This window comes from Chaetodon auriga, chromosome 3 (assembly GCF_051107435.1).
Source record: "Chaetodon auriga isolate fChaAug3 chromosome 3, fChaAug3.hap1, whole genome shotgun sequence".
NCBI classification, from domain to species: Eukaryota; Metazoa; Chordata; class Actinopteri; order Chaetodontiformes; family Chaetodontidae; genus Chaetodon; species Chaetodon auriga.
The window spans coordinates 25,645,056-25,662,983 of NC_135076.1; the positions used below are offsets into that span (position 1 = coordinate 25,645,056).

The following is a 17,928-nucleotide window of genomic DNA, read 5'->3' on the forward strand; positions in this document are numbered from 1 at the left end:
TTTGCTTATTCAATAGACAACCTGTAACCTCAGCTTGAAAGTACTTGTGTTATGTAATTATGGCATCATTTTTGCACTAACAAAAAGCATCTTCCACTTGACGGTTTCATGTCAATAAAGGCAGGTTCATACAAGGGTTGTGTGTTTGAAATCTGCCAGCGTCAGTCATCAAAGCTAGTGGGCAGAGATAAACTAGTTGTCGTGAGCTAAACACCTAAAATAAGACTCCCATCCCCATGTGTGACCTAACCTCGAGGGCAGCTTCTGCTCCCTATTAAACGTACAGCGACAGATGAACGAGGTGCTGAGGCAAACATGAAAAGACAAACACCAATCAGATGATTACATTTGTCTTCTTGTCGTACATGATGGCCACGTGTGCGTGAAGTGAATTTCAATGGCAGTTCTGGACTTTCATACAAAGCGTAACATGACTACAGCACTGAAGTCATGCAAGGCCGCAAAGCTCCACGATCAAATTAGTTTGTTTATTCTTATTGGAAGGATGCTGCAATCAATTACTTGGTTATGCTCTAGCTCAGAGGAAACACGCCCTCTTCTCCCGTCGCACTAAATCAGACGTGGTGTTAGAACTCGGGAGCCTCTTGTTATATTATTCCACAGAGACTCCAACTACAAATAAATCTCGCTGGCTGACAGACGGCCGAGCGGTCGGCTGAAGGGCTGCGGATGAAAACAGTCTTGTGTACTCACCAGTGGCACCTCAGCGTGATAACCCGTGAAAAGTACAACGATTTTCTCTTAGACTTTTAATGAAACATCTTTCATAACGTAAGACAGCTCATTTGCGAGCATCGACGTGTTCGCGGCCACACCTTACAGTCTCTCTGTCCCATCTCTCCCTGTATCAACTCCTGCAGTCTTGTTTGCTCTGCTACACATCCATCACATCTCACCGAATGACATAATTCAGAAGAGGTTTCAACATCCATCTGCAGATCTTTTTAGAAAGCATTCCCTGCTGTCTATGGAAAATTTAAATGCTTATGTTAAGTACAAACAGTGCACGTAGGATCTTCAGGATACTTTTCAGACACCCTCATTATCGTGCAAACAAACTGACCTGAACAGTCTGTACGGTCGTGAGGTAGAACGAAACAGAAAAGCCCTCAGGTTCTTAAAAAAAGTGTTTATTTCATATAAAGATTTACAATATTTAATCTATTATCAAATATGCATTCTTGTTAACATCTGTACCATTGCTTACACCATCAGCTTTCTGCACTGAACATCCACCCGGCCTGGGCCACTCCATCACACCCACCGCTCTAATGCCACAGTCTTGCTACAGTATCTCGGCATCATACAGCAGTCTGACAGAAACCGTTCATTTAGCTTGCGTTAACTGAAACAGTAAGAAATGTGGAAAATGTATTAGATAATATTTCACTTCACGTGTTGTGAAAAGAGTTGTAAGAAAAGGAGGTTCAACTGGTTCTCTGTAGGAAATCTTGGTACTTTTGTTTTGCGGGTGACCTGGTTTGAAGCTATGGTTGAACGTGTGGCGATTAGAAAGAGAGCACCTGAGAGGACCAGATCTTTGCCCACCAAAAGGAAAATGTGGATTCTCACTGACCCAATCACAAACTGAGACACAACAGGGTTTATGCTATTGATCAACGTGATGATATACGTTTCATTTACAGAAATACTCTTTCATAAACATCTGACAGAACTCTGAAGTCAACTTTGGTTAATAGGAACACGTATTCGATAATGCACTTCTGAATGAACACTGGTGAGAAAATAGTGTCAGGTGCTGATAGTCAAAAGTATGAAAGACAGCCTCGAGTGTACAAGTTACTCATCATGCAAGTGTGCCTGAAACACTGTTAGATGCGGGGCTGCAACACCTCATGCATAGATCCCTCCGCCAATGATGTGCGTGATGGGAAGACGTCCGATAGCTAGCAGATTGTCAGCGCTGCCAGCTGAGCAGCCGGCTCGCAGGAAGCATTATTCATCATTATCTAGAGGAGAGGGAGAGAGAAAGAATCATGTTGGGACGGATAATTCATTAGAGACGCAGAGGTCACTGGTTAGACCATGTCTGCTAATAAGAAATGACAGAAGAGGCTCCAAAACACTAAGATGGGATGTCTGTCTTTTCAGTTGACCTTCTTACTTCTTGATGCTTATTTCCCAAAACATAAATGCAACCCGACATGTAATGAGAACAACAGACATCAGAACTGACCTAAAACCTGCAGCTGACTCTTCTCAAACGTGATGGAGAAGTTGTTTGTGACTGCAGCTTTCTGCATTGCTACGGTACATAGGTTTGTTCAGTTAGATGCCTCAGAATATAGGCAGTGTTACTGCTGTACGGATGGGAGCCATAAGATAGATCTCCCACAGATCCTGAGATCCTGAGCTTCTCAAGGGAGATATTTGACATTTGCATCCTCCATTTCTTCTGCTGAAGGCAGTGAAAATAGAAAACAAAAGAATTGTTAAATAGAGATATTCAGGGAGAGGATTTATCTGAAGACTGCTCCCATCCTGAGGGAAACCTGTCAGACTCAAAAGAGCGACTCCCGCCCCACCCCCACCCCCCGACTCCCCACCTCTCTCTGTATCTGCCCCTGTCTGACAACTGACTCGTTAAGGAGGAAGAAAAAGCAGGCAGACAGCGTTAGGGGTGTGTTTCACATCTCACTTAGTCTCTTCCAGACTTTGTTGCAACGTGAGGAAAGAGGACACGATTTTAGAGATTAGATAAAAACACTCACTGTACTCTGACACAGCTCTGCACTACGGGAAACCACTGAGGACGATTCAGCACCGCTGCCAACAATCTACAACCAACCAAGAGCCAACTCGTGTCACTAACCCTCTTGGTATGCGCCATCTGCCATCACGAGATGCAGGATGTTGGGATACAGATGTTGGTGCTCGGTGCCCAAGATGCTCAACACCAAACTGGAGCCCAGGTCAATGTTCTCATCTTCATCTTCATGTATAGCCTTAAATGCAGAAAGAGAAACCATCTGTTTGAGCAATCTGTTCAGTAGGTCTTCACGAGTCAACATTTAGCGAGACGTGCGACATTTCGCACCTTAATCTTATTGTAGGCCTCAATGAACTTCTCAAAGCCCATCTGCTGTTCCAGGTTGAAGCGAAGTTCTTCCAGACGACTGAAGATGCTGTCGTGATACACCGCCCCTACGCCCTGGTCCTCTCCGCTGCCATCTGCGGTGCAGCAGGATTTATTAGCTCTCATAACACTGAATGTGCTCAGTTAGCAGAAATAACAAACTTATAACAGGGCAGCTTATTAAAGGCATGAATCATCTGACATAAAATATTAAGTCAGGATTAATTTTCATACAAGCTACAAGTAGTTTGCCAGCGTTCTCCACGCCATCACTGAATGGGACTAACAACCACAGGTCCTGTGAGCACAAAACGAGCGTGAAATGAATGAGGCTGAACGAAAACTCCCCTTCCTCGTACCTGAATGCCACTCCTCATTGAGCTGGCTGTTATTACTGTGGTTCTCCTCTCCCACACCGTTGGTAAGCAGCTCCCCTGCTTCTTCATCACCAGGACTCCCATTAGAGCATTCCTCGTCCTCGTCCTCCTCGCCCTCCTCGCCTTCTTCCTCCTCCTCCTCCTCCTCTTCGTCATCATCCTCGTCCTCCTCATCGTCCTCGTCGTCATCGACAGCCATCTGATTGTTGTCCTGATCGATCTCAGCTGCTATCCGGTTGAAAAGCTCTTGGTCTCCAGCCTCTGGGGGGATTCTGTTGAAGTCTCCAGCACCGACCTCTGGGGAGCTCCTCATTAAGTCGCCCTCTTCTTGCAGCAGCCTCTCCATGGAGGCGCGGATGTCCCGCAGGTCTTCATCCTCATAGGCACTTGGGAAAAGGGAATTATTAGTCACAGTATAGCATCAACTGGCTGCATTCATAGTTTCTTAGCAAAATGAAACCTGTCTTTTTTCTAACTCTCCTGCACAGAAAATTGACAGAATCAGGGTGAGGCAGGATATCGGTCACTGTTCAAACTACCAGCCACGTCTAGACTGCAGCAGTTTATCATTTGCCAAAATAACACAGTGTCGCCCAAGCCTGCGTTTGCTTTTGAGATTTAATTTATGTTTGTCTTACTCTTCAGGCTCTGACTGGTCGTCATCTTTAGCTGCCTCATCCAGGTCCTCGATTTCCAGGTTGTTGTCTGGGGCAACGTTAGCATTAGTCACCGCCGAGTCCTGCTGAGGGCTGAAGAGACGGCTGAGGTCTGGTAGAGAGCACGTCCGCAGCATCTGACAGCACGAAGTAAACAGAGGCTTTTGAAAAACTAATCAATTACAAGAAAAAATGTGAATTATACCAACACACACACACACACACACACACACACACACACACAGAGTCAGAACTGTGTTTAGAAGATTATGTGATGACCAATAAATACAAATTAACATCTGCATGGACAGACCAATGGAACGGGCTCTGCCTCTGGGAAACTGGGATAATTCAATTGGCACTAACTTTGAGAAAAAGTTCAGAACAACCAAATCCTAAAAAAAGCCCAGTGACAAACCTACATTAATATTCTCTGTAGCACTTTGTGTTAAAAATGTTCTGCAGATCCCAGCGCCCCTGATGAAGGTTATGAGAGATATAGGTTGATGGATGCTCCTTCTGTCCTATCAGACCCACTGCACGTTCAGAGTATGTGATTAATGGCCCTGGCTCTATTCCAGACCCCTTCATTAATAAGGAAGGCTGAAACTCTACCTAAAAATACCACACAAGCCTCGACATCATACCCGGCACAAGAACAAGTGTGAATTTCCTCGACCCCTGCAACAGCAGTGAAGTAATCTCAGAGATCCCATTCTGTTATGTGATCAAATTAGCCTTAGACCTTTCCTCGTCATGCTGTCATTCCCAGCGACAAAAAAAAGTGCTTTTCATCACCTTGGGGTTGTTTGCATCAAACATGCCCGTGGAGAGGCCGATGAGGAGCGCGTCGTGCTGTTTGGAGCGCAGAGGTGAGACTGAGCGCGAGCGAGAGGCCAGAGAGGACGATGATTCATCCATGGAGGACTGAGCCGAGAGGATTGCAAGGGCAGCGGTGCGTCGGTGGGCCGGGGAACACAACTTCATAAACAGGGGCTCCTCGCACTGGGCTGAGCCTGGGAGAGGGAGGGCAGGGAGATTTAATTAAGATAATAATCACACAGAAAAACAAAGCGGTTTGGACTCGGTGAGCATTAACCTCACCGCATGATTCAGCTGGTTTCTCTGCGCTCTTCTCGGCCTCCTTAGTGCCTCCTGGTCTTGTGGTACCCTCTGGTGGCCTGCAAGAAAAACGCACTTTAGCTCCAAAAAGTATATGAAGTCTTAACACACAAAAGGCACCATATATAAAATGCTAATTGTAAAAACTGAAAAATCAACATTTTATGCTTCTAAGGTGAACAGTCACATTGGCTGCTGGGCTTCCTGCTCCCATGCCTGCTGCACACCAGCTGGGGGACGTGACGCCTGCTTAGGTGTCTCCTCAAAAACCACTGACTCCACATCTGCTGGATCTGGAAGAATTCACATCAGACAGGATTGCATTCTACTGAAAACACACTTGAGGAGCTGAAAGATCTAATCAATATCAGGTGGAGTGTCATGCTGACCCGGAGTCTCAGTGAGGTTTGTTGGCACTCGTTCTGCTGCAGCGGCTGCAGACATCTCCTGACGTGAGGCCTCTGTGGTGTGTGCGCTCCCCTGCTGAACCTCTGGGCTCTGAACCACAGCAGACGGCGCTGGTTTAGAGGGCATCGCTTCTTTAGGTATCTCAGCTGCTCTTGTCTGGTTAGGCTTATCTAGAGAGAATATGGCGTCATCACAGTAAGTGAATACACTGCTAGCACCATATTAATCATCCATGCATTCACTGAAACAGCACAATAACAGTAAAAATGCAACCATTTAGCAACGAGAAGGGAAATTCAGAGTTGTGAAGGCGGATGCAATACTGGCGCTATAAGCTCCGTGAAAACAGAGCGTTCATCAAAATTTGATGGAATTATGGCGGCGATAGAAAATATGAGGAAGGAGATGAATGATTTCCCTGAACGAGTGTCACAGGCAGAATCCCAAAGGTCAAGAATTATGACGTGGGGAAAAAAGGAGACTGAATGAAGACTAACCAGAGCCTGACAAGTCTTCCTCGCAGATGGTGGCGTTCTCCAGCTGCTGGGTGAGAGGCTGCAGCTCTGCCTCCTGAAGCACTCTCAGCACCTGATGGTCTGGACTCACTCCCCACACCTTCCGAGGGGCTCCTTCATGCAGCCCACCCATCCATATCACTTCACCTGCTGTTTGCTCTGAGACATCACACACAGAGAGAGAATGAAGAGAAGGGACACTTACAGATTGTTGTCATTTTTAGGACATGTGCTCCCACTCAGGGAGACAGGAACTCACCGATGGTCGTGATGCATGTCTGCTCTAGTGTTTGTTGGGCCACGGAGAGAACAAGTGGAACTCCTGCCTCCCACTTCTTCCGCTCTCCACCAGAACATGGCCTGTCTTCTGGACACACAGAGGAGGTTAGAGAGAGAATGCTGTGGTGAATAGATGTGCAAAATGTCTTCCAAAACCTTTAACCAGAAGCCCTAACGTGGATAAATGACTTGCAAAACAAAATCAGGTTGATTTATTGTCCACTCACCGCTTACTGTGGCACAAGTTTCCTCTAAGGTTTGCTGAGCCACAAGAGGTTCAGGCAGTTCTGCTGCATCCCATTTCTTTTGGTCTCCGTTCGAAGGGGGACGCTTCTCTGTGTCCGACTGGTTCTGCTGAGGTGCAGGACTTGTTTCTGCAGGCGGTGAACGCGACTCCTCCACCTCCTCCACCGGGCTCTGGGCTTTTAGGTTCTGGTTAAGCCTGCGCAGAATCTGCTTCTTCTCACTCTGTAACGTAAAAACAAGCATTATCCAGGGAAGATTCAGAATTCCCTCCACTTTGTGGCATGGTCACTCGAATGAATGATTCCTGACATCTCACACACTCACCTGAATGACCGTCTCTGCAGCAGTCTCGGGCTCCGGCACACTTTCTTTTAGTGGAGTAGTCTACCAAACATAAAATGCAAAACTGAAGCAGGTATCTTAGGAATACACACTTAAACAACACTATGACATCAGGTGTGACAGATTTTGTGAACGTGTACTGACCGTTCCAACATTCTTCAGGGCAGCAGTCATGGATATAGCCGGGGTGGACTGGGGTTTGGATGCAGGCAGGGCTGGAGCTTTGGCAGCTGTGTCTGGCTGAGAGGGACTGGGCTGTGGAAGAGGACTGTCAGAGGTAGATGATACTGCTACTGCTGCTGCCGCCGCTGCGTTTCCTGCTGCCATGCCAACCTTCACCCCCCGAGCTGCAAGCTTTCCCAACACACCACACGCAAGATTAGACTTTAACTTTGGTAGTTTAAGTTTGAGCAGAAACATGGAGGGATGACACGCAGTAAATGACTCAACCTCAACCTCGACCTCAGTGACCCTGGTAGCTCACCTGGTAGCACGTTCTACCAGGTGAGCTACCAGGGCAACTGTAAATAAACAAATGCACCACTAAGGCCATATAAAGGCACTGGCTGAGGAATATTAGGGTGGAGCAAAGGATAATAGAACTCACGTGGTCCTCCCAAGCTCTCTTTTCTCTCTCATAGGCTTCCTTCCTCTTCTTCTCTAGCTGCTCTTTCAGCACAGCAGCACGGGCATTCGCCTGGGCCTGGCAGGTACGTGTACACAGACAAATGAAGAAGAATGAGGCTATGGCCAAACAATTTTTGGACAGGCTCCGTTAATGAGATGCTATTATGTCACCTCACTAAGATAACTCACTGTTTCTATTCTTGTCTCACACAGAGCAGAACGCAGCAGCAGCAGCGAGGTTTTAAAATAAAAATCTCTTTGTACCAGAGGCAACGTGACCCAGCAGAGTGCACTTTGTGGGTGTTTTCATATTGCACATTAAAACCAATAAATCAAATCAATTTGTAAGCATGACCCTGTAATTAATTCAGTACCAGTTAATATCGCCTTTGCTTCCGAATCCTGCAGGAACAACTGCATTAGCAAAACTCAGTATGCACAGAGTGGAGCCGATCATCTATGTGGAAAAACACTGGCAATGGAGCCAAAAGGAGGAATGCAAATTTGCTGGGTATCAGAGGTCCTTTGCCACGATGGTCAGGTGAGTGTAGGGTCACTTTAGATCTCCTCAGAAAATATGACCACACGCTACCAAGGTGGAGTCTGTGCAACAGGTAAAAAACCCTGCTCAGCCCCGCCTATGTGATGCATTATATCTGTGCCCTGTTTTCAGTATTTTGGCTGATAGAGGAGTGACAGTAACAGTCATGTTTGATTTTCTCTCTACTGTTTGCCAATTTTAAGACTGTACTGCTCACCTACAGGGTTCATGCGCACGTCACAGGCTGAGGTAGTGTGGCGTGGAAGCGCTGGTCATTCCACAGTCCGGGTGTTCAATTTTATCGTTTTTATCATCTAAATGTTGCATATTCTAAAATATTTATTCATTTTTAAGGCAGACTCACTTTTAAAGCCTCTATCTTCTTTCTCCTGAGCTCTGCCTCCTCGCTGGACTCCTGGCTGTCAGAACCATCACTGTCATACTGAAACACACACCAACAAGAGCGAGGAGACGAAACGTCAGAGAGAAGTGAAGAGATGCATTAAAGGTCCTCTCAGAATCTGAGGGGGGGGGGGGGGGGGGTGTACCTTCTCTCCTCTGAGCCGGGCTTTGATCTTCTGACGCTCATTGAAGTTCTGCAAGCGGATCTGCCTGAGTCTTGACAAGTACTCCTGAGAACAAACACAGGAATGTTATGTACTGTATGCTTGACACACCTGCACGCACACAGAAATAGAATACAGAATTGATGCCTTAAAAATACTAAACAAAAAGAAAAGCATACATAGGCAGCACCTATAAAAGACATGGTTTTACTCACAACACAGCATGATGTGAACATCTGTGCATTAACACATCAGCCATTCAGCCAGGATGAAAACAACACATTTTGCAGTACAGACGTATATATTCACGTATTCCATTCAAAGCAAAAAAAAGCTGCAGTACACAACTGAAAACTGAGGAGGTGCGGTTACTTTAAATGGGACATTATGCACAATGAAACAAAAATAACAGTATTTACTGTTGTGAAAAACAGACATTATTTGGAGGCAAAATAAAGGGCAGAACAGCTCACACTGGACAGTGGAACACCACACATTGTGCAAGGAGTGGGCATGGGTTTGAGCTGCTGGGTTGAATTATGGGAGCGTCAAAGGGAGTTTTGTGCAGACGTATGAAGAAGACGAGCCAAGTCAGACGTGCCATGAGTGAGTTGAGGGCGTGAGGCTGGGCATTCAGGCCTGGGCTCCTACCTCCTCCTCTTTGTTGGCTCTGGGCCTCCTGCACCGAAGAGAACCGGCCCGGCTTCCATAGATTGCAGCCAGGTTTTGCCGAGTACCCTGTTTACCGTTCAATTTAACCACATTTTAGAAGGACACAGCCCCTAACATCTAACTGCCACAACAGTCACGAGCTGGACCCAGGAGGTAAAGCTGCATTGATCAACTGATGTATTAACAGTGAATTGAATGACTACATGTAAACTGAAAGTGGTGATTCAGAACAATGAACCGACAGAGAATTGTCACCCAACTTGTAGATCGATGTAGCATTTTAGCCCATGTTAGCTCATTGTTTTGTTTTCACAGCATACAGGTTTACTCTTTGATTCAGCGACACCATCCTCATCAGTTGCCTCTCCTGCAGCTGTTTGCACACACATTGTCTATAGCAACATAAGACCCAGTCAGGGCTGCTGGTCTGTCAGCTTCTTCTGAGGTTCTGCTGCCCCCTAGTGGCCGACAATGAATTAATATAGTGTTAAACTACTTTGTTTTAAAATTGCACTCCCATGTTCAACTGTCTTCACTAGGCACTCCATTACTTTAGCTCCACGCTATCCGTGCTCAGCTGGTGGCGGCTGTTCATGGTTCACATGAGGGCAGCAGAGAGAACTGTTGGGTCTCAGTCTTATAAACCAGCAAATCAAAACAATGAGCTGAAACCCAGCTGATGCTTGATTAGCAACCCTTTCATGAAACATGGACGACATGGAGCCATCTGATTCAGTGTTTGGATAAAAAAATGCTTAATTGGTTGTTAAGATTCATAAGAAGTACATCTGTGTAACTTTCCATCTTTGGGCTAAAAAAAAAAATTGGCCAAGGGATGTTGGAAAAGGTTCAGTGTTTCAGTAACAGGACTAAATACTAAATAGATGAAGCTTAAAAAGACAGAATAAGTCACACTACGTACCAGCTGTCCCTCAGCACGCACTTTGTTGAGCATGGCTTCTCTCTTCCGCTGTAAAAACTCCTCGACCTGATAGGCCCGCCCAGGAGCCATCTGACCACACTGCCTGAAAACAGATTCGGGTAATTCATACTTTAAAACTACTTTTCACACCGTGAAAACAGCAAGAATGTAGAGTTTCACCCCGATGTGTAGTTTCACTGACCTACTAAAGTGGGCTTGTTTGGAAACGTGCTGCAGCCTCTGCAGTTCCCTCTTGATTGCATCAGGGTTGAGGAGTCGTGCGGGGCCGTTGGGCCGCACCGGGCCAGCAGAGGCCGGAACACTTCTTACACACAGAGCAACACCATTAAAACAACTACTTAACACAGAAATACTAAAAGTAAGATTAACGTAAAATAACAGACTCAAAATGAGTGCAGACGGCCTCGGCTACAGCATGTCTTCAGTAAAACAGTTGAATACTTGCTTACCGAATGGGGCTGCTGGGTCCTGCTGAGGATCCCTCTCTGCTGATGACTTTAGGCTGCGGTTTAGCCATTTGGTCCAGAGCAGCGTGGTAGTGTTCATACGAGCTTTTGCTCGGGACAGGGGCCGGAGGAAGACCCTGACCCGGGACAGCCCTCTTTCCACCACCTACATAACACTGAGAGGAAAAAAGGTGGTCGTGAGCCAGAGGGAAGAGCTGCATGACAGTGCGATCAAAAAATGGAGAAATGCTTTAAAGTGTGAAAGATTAAAGAAGATTAAGAGTAATCCTTTGTATCATAAAAAAGGACACAGGGATCCAGTACCTTCCTCTCTGGGCTGCTGCCTCCACTAGAACTCAGGACGTGCTTCCAGCCTTGCTCTCTGGCTTGGTTTATCCGATTGATCTGTTATAGATCACAGGATTTAGATGGAGACGTACACTGACCCCTTCCAATGTGTTTCCCACTCACTACAGTGATGACCGCGAGGAACAACTTCAACACCCACCTTCTCCTTTTCATATCGCTTCATTTGGTCGGCTTTCAGCAGGAACATCTGCAGGCAACACAGATCAGGAAACTACTGAAACTGCTGGAAACCATCAGAAACTTGAACAGCGGGGCGTAACGACTCACCCACCTGCTCTCTCTGCTTCCTTTCCTTCTCAATCAGCTCCATCCTTTTCTTTCTCATGCCGTCCTGCAGCACGAGGCAAAAGCATGTCAGTCAAAAAGAGACGCCTTACAAACACCCGCTTTGAGGCAAGAGGCAGCAGGACTGCTCTGTCACGGAGCAGGCAGGTGAGGAGGAAAGGTCGGTTAAAGAGGAAGCTAAAATCAGGCACAACACTCCGAATGGGCAGAAAACGGGTGAAGATAGGGGTCAAGCGTAATGAGAGGGAGGAAACGTAAAAATGCTGGTAGGAAGAGGACCTTCAGGTGTGAGCAAATGTGGAGAGAAAGGGAGGGAGATCTAACGGGGGGGGGGGCTCTCAGCTGTACCTCATGTTTTTTCCTCTCTTCCTCCACTTGACTCACTCTCCTCTGGGGGGCTGCTGGGAGAGGGGCCTGAGCAACATATGACACTGCGGTTCAGAGGTAGCCAACACACACTGATTCAAAAACACACACTCACACAGATGGGAGACGCCTCCGACATGAAGCTCAACATCAAACAGAGCTTTCTTTTATACACACAGAGCAAAAAAAAAAAAAGCCATGAGTGACGCTTAAAAAAAAAAATTATAGCAACGTGTCATCAGCGTCAACGATCTACTGACCGGTTTGTGCTTCACAGCCGGTTTCCTCTCTGCAGGCTTTTTGGCTGCGTCTGACACCTTCCTCACAGTTAAAGGCACTCCGTATTTGCTGGCTGGTTTGGTAATCTTCTGGGCTGGGACGAGCGGTATGGAGCCAGGGGCAGAACGTTTGGCTGGTAAAAAATATCAAACATTTATCCAAGTCAGTACTCAACAGCATAGACAGCGTGTAGATGTGCATTCTGCAAACAAACAAACAAACAAACAAACATCATGTCAAAAACCGTATAGTTTCTATCAGGTCTACTCACAGTGTCTCCACAGTACAGACTCAAGATTCAAGAAACTTTATTGTCACTGTACTGCTGAGCAAGACAACGACACAACAAAATTATTATTATTTAACTATTTAAAACACTGTAGAGAGAATGATAATAAAAATATTATTAATAAAAGCAAAATAAAGCAGCACACAGAGTGACATCTGGTGTGCAGATAAACAATAAATAATGAGCAGAATTGCACAACAGAGAGTTCAGGCCATGTCCAACAATTTGAAAGCTCTGGGAAGAAGCAGTTTTTCCGGTCTTGTGGTACATGCATGAGTGCTTTGAAGAGGTGGGGGGCCGGTGGGTTGGATCATGATGATGTTCGAGGCGCTGCCTGACTTCCAGCCTTGCAGATGTTCTAAACTGCTTGGTTCCAGTGAGCTCCGTGGAGCTATCTGCTCCCTCCTGGTGGATTTGGCTTACCACTCTGTGACGCAGTGTGTCAGGATTCTCTCCACTGTGCACCGATAAACGGTCACAAGAAGGTACCGGAGGGGCAGAGGTGCCGTCGTGCCTCACCAATGACAGTGGAGGAGTGTACGGTCCAGGAGAAGTCCTCGATGATGCCCCAGGAACTTAAAATGCTCTCCAGCCCTCGCCGTCTGATATCTGTTCTTCTCGTCTTCCTAAAGGCCACCACAATGTCTTCAGTGTTCTTGTTATTAGGAATGAGCTTGTTGGCAGAACAGCGGGCTGTCAGGTTTCACACCTCGTCCCTGTATGCTGACTCATCGTTGTTAGTGCTCAGGCCCATAACTGTTGTCTCATCTGCCAAATTGATGACGGTGTTTCTTGAAGAGGGCATACAGGAGAGGGCTCAGCACCCATCCCTGTGGAACACCAGTGTTCTGGGTGCAGGCGGAGGATGTATGCTTTCCTAACCTGACAGTCTAGGGGTAGAAATCCAGAGTCCAGTACAGGCGCAGGCTGTGGAGTCTGGACACGAGTCTGTTGGGAATGACAGTGTTGAAGTCTGAACTGAAATCCAACAAGAGCATCCTGATGCACGTCTGGGCTTTCCAGGTGCTCAAAGGTGGAATGGAGCGTGAGGCGGACCGCATCCTCTGTTGATATGCTTGGAAATTGGTGCTGGGCCAAAGTGGCAGGGATGGTACGTTTGATGAGGGTGAAAATCAGCCTCCTGAAGCACAAGTTCTTTTACATAATGAGCAGAGGAGCATAATACTGCATAAGTCGAGAGAAATCATATCATGAAAGTGCAAGTCAGTACTGCCTTTCACACTATAGTTGAAATGCCACTGATGTTTCAAACCTCTGGCCTGCATTGCACCAACAGAGCATTAAATTAGGAAAACCAATTGAAGCAAATGAGGCAGTTTATATCTCCCATGAAATTTAGGCTGGAAAATTGTTTTTTCAAAGTTCTATTCCTGTGTCCTTGTCTTACTTGTTCACTTTTCTCTCCAAATATATGGGAAAAATAATCATGTGAAACTTGAACAAATGTGATTTGGGGCAAGAATACCCATCATATAAAGCAGCGCTTCACTGTTAGCTCGTGCAGCTAGCAGATTGACATCATGGTAGGATGAGTGTGTTTGGATATTAGTTTGTGTACATTTCCAAAAGAGTGTGATTTAGGTCTAACACTGAGGCCAACAGGCTCTAAACCTCTGAATCTCTTCCTCTTCCAACATCCCGAGGATCTAATCTTTTAAGTCATCTAATCAAATCTGAACAATTTCAACAAATCCCTAACTACACCCCACCCACACACTCGACTCTACACAGCATGGTACCAAAGATGCTCTTACTGCTTTTTAACTGGCACTTTAATACAGCATATGTATCAAATAGTCAAGTTTCACTAATGTGCACTGACTCTATGCCTGTTTTTCAGTGTATTTAATCTAATGGATGAATTTGAGCATAACAGGAGAAAGATTTTATAAATCTGGATTTGCTAAGCCATGGAGGTGTGAATTTCCATTACTGCCTCAGAGCAGGGGATATCAGCACCCAGCTGGTGGTCTTTGCTTACCTGGTGGCCCCTGCACTGCACCCACTTTAGGCTGCTTGTGAAGAAAAGCATGGTGGAATTCCTGAGCAATAATCTGAAATCAGACAATAAATGTTTTTTAACTGAACACATTTCTGGTTTATGTAAATCCAGCCTGCATCAATGACACCTGACTGAGTGCTCTACCTGTGGTGTGAGGAACCTTTCTATCCTACAGGCCAGGAAAGCCTTGTCCAGTATGCTGCTGACTGAGGGCCTCTCTCGAGGGTTGCGTTTAAACAGCTGTGCCAAGAGAGAGCGCAGTTCTTGGGAGTAGTGAACAGACACGGGAGGGTACGAGCCACGGATGATCTTCAGGACTAGGTTCTTCATGTTGCCAGCCTCAAACTGAGGAGAAATACATGCAGTTACTGCAAGTCCAATCACACTCGAACATAAGCAATGATGGAGTAAAGCAGGGGGTATTTAGGGAGTGGCTGAGACTATGAGGAGTTACAGATTTGATTATGAGACTCAGGAAAAATGAGTCATTCTCTGAAACTTAGTTTGTCGACCTTTAAACATACAGTACACACAGGGAAGAGACCAAAATCAGTATGTGAGAGAGCATTCATTGCAGTGCTGTGTAAGACGTAAAACCTGAGTCTGAAAAAGCTTGGACGCTGCATAAAACGCAAATAAAAACAGAATGAAATCATTTACAAATGAACTCTGTTTAACAACAACACTTTTACAAAATGCTCCTGAGTCCATGTATTAACCTCCTTTAGCCAATCACGTGTTCACAAAGTGGTGAACCTCGCTCCATCCTCGCTTGTGAATGAGTGAGCCTTTCCAGGATGCCCCTTTCATACCCAGTCATGATACCTTCATACAGATGCTCATTAGCTTGCACAAAGTGGTCTCTAGTCGACCTGGCAGCAAATTTGTTGCTGGCATCAATTCAGAATAAGCATATATTGAGAAAAATCAATGAAGCTGATGAGGTCAAACATTAAATATATTGTCTCTGTACTCTCAACTGACTACATGTTATTACCCCTATAATAATTTGCAAATATCACTCTGTATTTCATTCATGTTTCACACAGCGTCCCAGGGCTGCACATCAAATCTACATTAAACAGTAAACAGCTCACCCACAGAATACTTACTGCATGCTTAAGAGTGCACATTTCATATAGGACACACCCTAGGGCCCAAATATCACTGCAGAGGGAGGGAAAGTAGGGAAAGTGAGAGGAGAGAGGATACAAACGGACAGGCAGGGATATGTTCTGGGAGAGCTTTGCATTCGTTCAATACGGCATCAACAGTCATCTGCAATGTTTTTCCTTTCTTTATCATTAACTGGAGAAAACTCCACACTGAACATTGAGGTAGTGCTAAACTGACTTCATTGGTTGTAACTAAAGTAGATTAGATTACACACATACCTAAAACAGTCAAAGAGGAAATCAATACTAGCTTCCTGTTGTAGCTGTAGGTCCACTCAATAAAGAGGAGACATGACACCTTTACATCACCCAGAAGCCGCCACCTAATCCTGCATGACTCACAATTTGGTGGGACAGATCTTGTCCCCTGGATTACCATTAAATGTTAATTTACACAACACATGAGACAAACACTTCAATCGTGGTACTGCAGAACATCAAGATCGTACCTTTTGTTGTTGTACGGTTTGTTTTCGCAGATCTCTGGTGAAAGGTAATAAGGTGTTCCTATACATGTTCTTGCCAGTTCTACAGTGCTGCAGATCAGAAAGCAAACTGTATTATTCTTCATTATTCCCAAACCCAGTTTTTACAGAGGCTCTGCAGATCTATTCACGTGACATTTTCCATACCTGTTCAGCACCCTTGCAATTCCAAAGTCTCCGAGCTGTACAGTCCCATCCTTTGTCAAAAATATGTTCTGTGTGGATTTTATGGAAAGATGTGTAAATAAGGCAACACATGACAAACACCGAAAAACGTATCATCAGTGAGGGAAGAGCCTGTGGTGCATGAAACACTACCTGTGATTTGATGTCCCTGTGGAGGATTTTTCGATCATGTACGTGCTTTAGTGCCAGGCAAATCTGAACAAACCAATCCATGATCTAGAAAAGGGAGAAGATGGTGAAGCCACATTATACGGTATCAACTTCCTGTCGACATCATCTGTAATTATACAACCTGGGGAAGATACACTTCAAAGAAGAGGACAAAGATATGGACTAAAGTCAGTCCACGTGTCGAACACTGTTTCACTCTCTCGACAGGTAAGTCCTAAACATGAATGACTGTCTCAGAGAGTCGGTGTCTTACTTGCTCTTCTGAGAACAGAACTCCTTTCTGAGAGTTGATCTTCTTGAAGAGGTCTCCTCCCTCACAGTAGTCCATCACAATATACAGGCAGCCCCCCTCTAAAAGGAATTTCATATGGCATTCAGAAAAGTCCTAAACATCCATTTTTTAATTGTGTCCTTCAGGGTATAACTGATGAATGGCAGATCTTTCAACTAATGGCTCATATCTCTGGATCGTGTGAATACCTTCAAAAGACTCCTTATACTGGACAATGTTGGGATGACTCATGTTGGCAAGAACGGCAACTTCTTTCCGAGACTCCTGCCTCTCTTTACTTGACATCTGTCAAAATAAGGATGCAACAGAGCACGGGAATAAAATGGAGCTCACGCTGACAGTGAAATGTGAAGCTTGTGTAATATCAAGCATGGGAGCTTACTCCAGATATGCCAATCTCCTTGATGACATATTGGCGTCCATCCTCTTTGGATTTGACCAGGACGGCCTTTCCAAATGAGCCTTCCCCGATCTTCTTCACCTTTTCGTACTTGTCCATGTTAGTGGGATGACTGGCTCCTCATGCTGGGTCTGCGAAGAGATCAAGGCGCATATTGCAAAGCTATGCTCGAGCTGATAAGGCTTTGGGCATCAAGCTAACGGTTTACTGACATTAGTTATTTTTTAAAAAGCAATAATCTGATGCACCATTCAGTAATAATGATTGTGTGTCGTTCTGTAAATATAATGGAATGTTAGCTCCATCGAGGAGTGCTGTCAGACAGAAAAGGATCTCTCGCCTCAGACGGGCTGTGATGCTGAGACAACACACGATACAGCTGGTAGCAAGATAGCTAACGTAAGTTAGCCAGACGGAGATGAAGAAAAGGAGCATCCAACGTATAATATATCCCTGTGAGTGCCCGCAACACTGAGCAATATAATTAACGCAACTCACTAGGTAGCGGCATGGACATGCTATTATGTGGCTAATACTTGTCTTACCATTAGTCTTTCTCGCTGCTTTCTCACAGAGTCTCTGATGCATGCTACCGCCCAAGCGCTCTCTATCTAACTACAGCTGCATTTTAATTGGCCGCTTCATATTTCTCGATCGTGAATTGGTTTATACAGCTGTCAATCATCTTTCACTGGTAACGACGACTCTAGTCTCCACCCCCGATGGGACGGTTCCTGTGGATATTTTCCA

The 17,928-nt window shown here is 45.5% G+C and overlaps 1 protein-coding gene across 5 annotated transcripts; it reads right to left on the reverse strand.

Annotated features, from left to right (window-relative positions):
• Positions 1–1,131: 1,131 nt before the first annotated feature.
• On the reverse strand, positions 1,132–17,780 carry nek1 (NIMA-related kinase 1). 5 transcript variants are annotated; one of them, XM_076726463.1, is made up of 36 exons: positions 17,724–17,774; positions 17,161–17,309; positions 16,967–17,063; positions 16,740–16,837; positions 16,448–16,531; positions 16,277–16,344; positions 16,094–16,180; positions 15,582–15,636; positions 14,614–14,814; positions 14,449–14,521; positions 12,139–12,290; positions 11,861–11,926; positions 11,499–11,558; positions 11,367–11,414; positions 11,183–11,263; positions 10,862–11,034; positions 10,594–10,713; positions 10,392–10,494; positions 9,449–9,535; positions 8,780–8,863; positions 8,596–8,673; positions 7,671–7,766; positions 7,208–7,417; positions 7,046–7,105; positions 6,703–6,943; positions 6,456–6,563; positions 6,179–6,355; positions 5,663–5,851; positions 5,461–5,566; positions 5,256–5,332; positions 4,950–5,167; positions 4,134–4,288; positions 3,478–3,881; positions 3,080–3,213; positions 2,855–2,987; positions 1,132–1,991 (listed from the first exon to the last, which is right to left on the reverse strand). In XM_076726463.1, the coding sequence occupies exons 2-36, from the start codon at positions 17,275–17,277 to the stop codon at positions 1,978–1,980; spliced, it is 4,254 nt and encodes a 1,417-aa protein (XP_076582578.1). In that variant the 5' UTR covers positions 17,278–17,309; positions 17,724–17,774; the 3' UTR covers positions 1,132–1,977. The 5 variants fall into 5 exon arrangements, with proteins under 5 accessions (XP_076582578.1, XP_076582579.1, XP_076582577.1 ...); XM_076726464.1 differs by having other exon boundaries at positions 6,456–6,560; positions 10,594–10,716; XM_076726462.1 differs by having other exon boundaries at positions 10,594–10,716.
• Positions 17,781–17,928: the final 148 nt, after the last annotated feature.

What these genes read in the sequence shown, in the direction of transcription:
- nek1 (XM_076726462.1), bottom strand. Translation starts at nt 17,277, where the DNA reads ATGGACAAGTACGAAAAGGTGAAGAAGATCGGGGAAGGCTCATTTGGA. An exon ending in AGGAGATTGGCATATCTGGA is followed by an intron (nt 17,064 to 17,160) that starts GTAAGCTCCCAT and finishes TTATTTTGACAG; the next exon opens with ATGTCAAGTAAAGAGAGGCA. An exon ending in TGCGTGCTGAGGGACAGCTG is followed by an intron (nt 9,536 to 10,391) that starts GTACGTAGTGTG and finishes AACGGTAAACAG; the next exon opens with GGTACTCGGCAAAACCTGGC.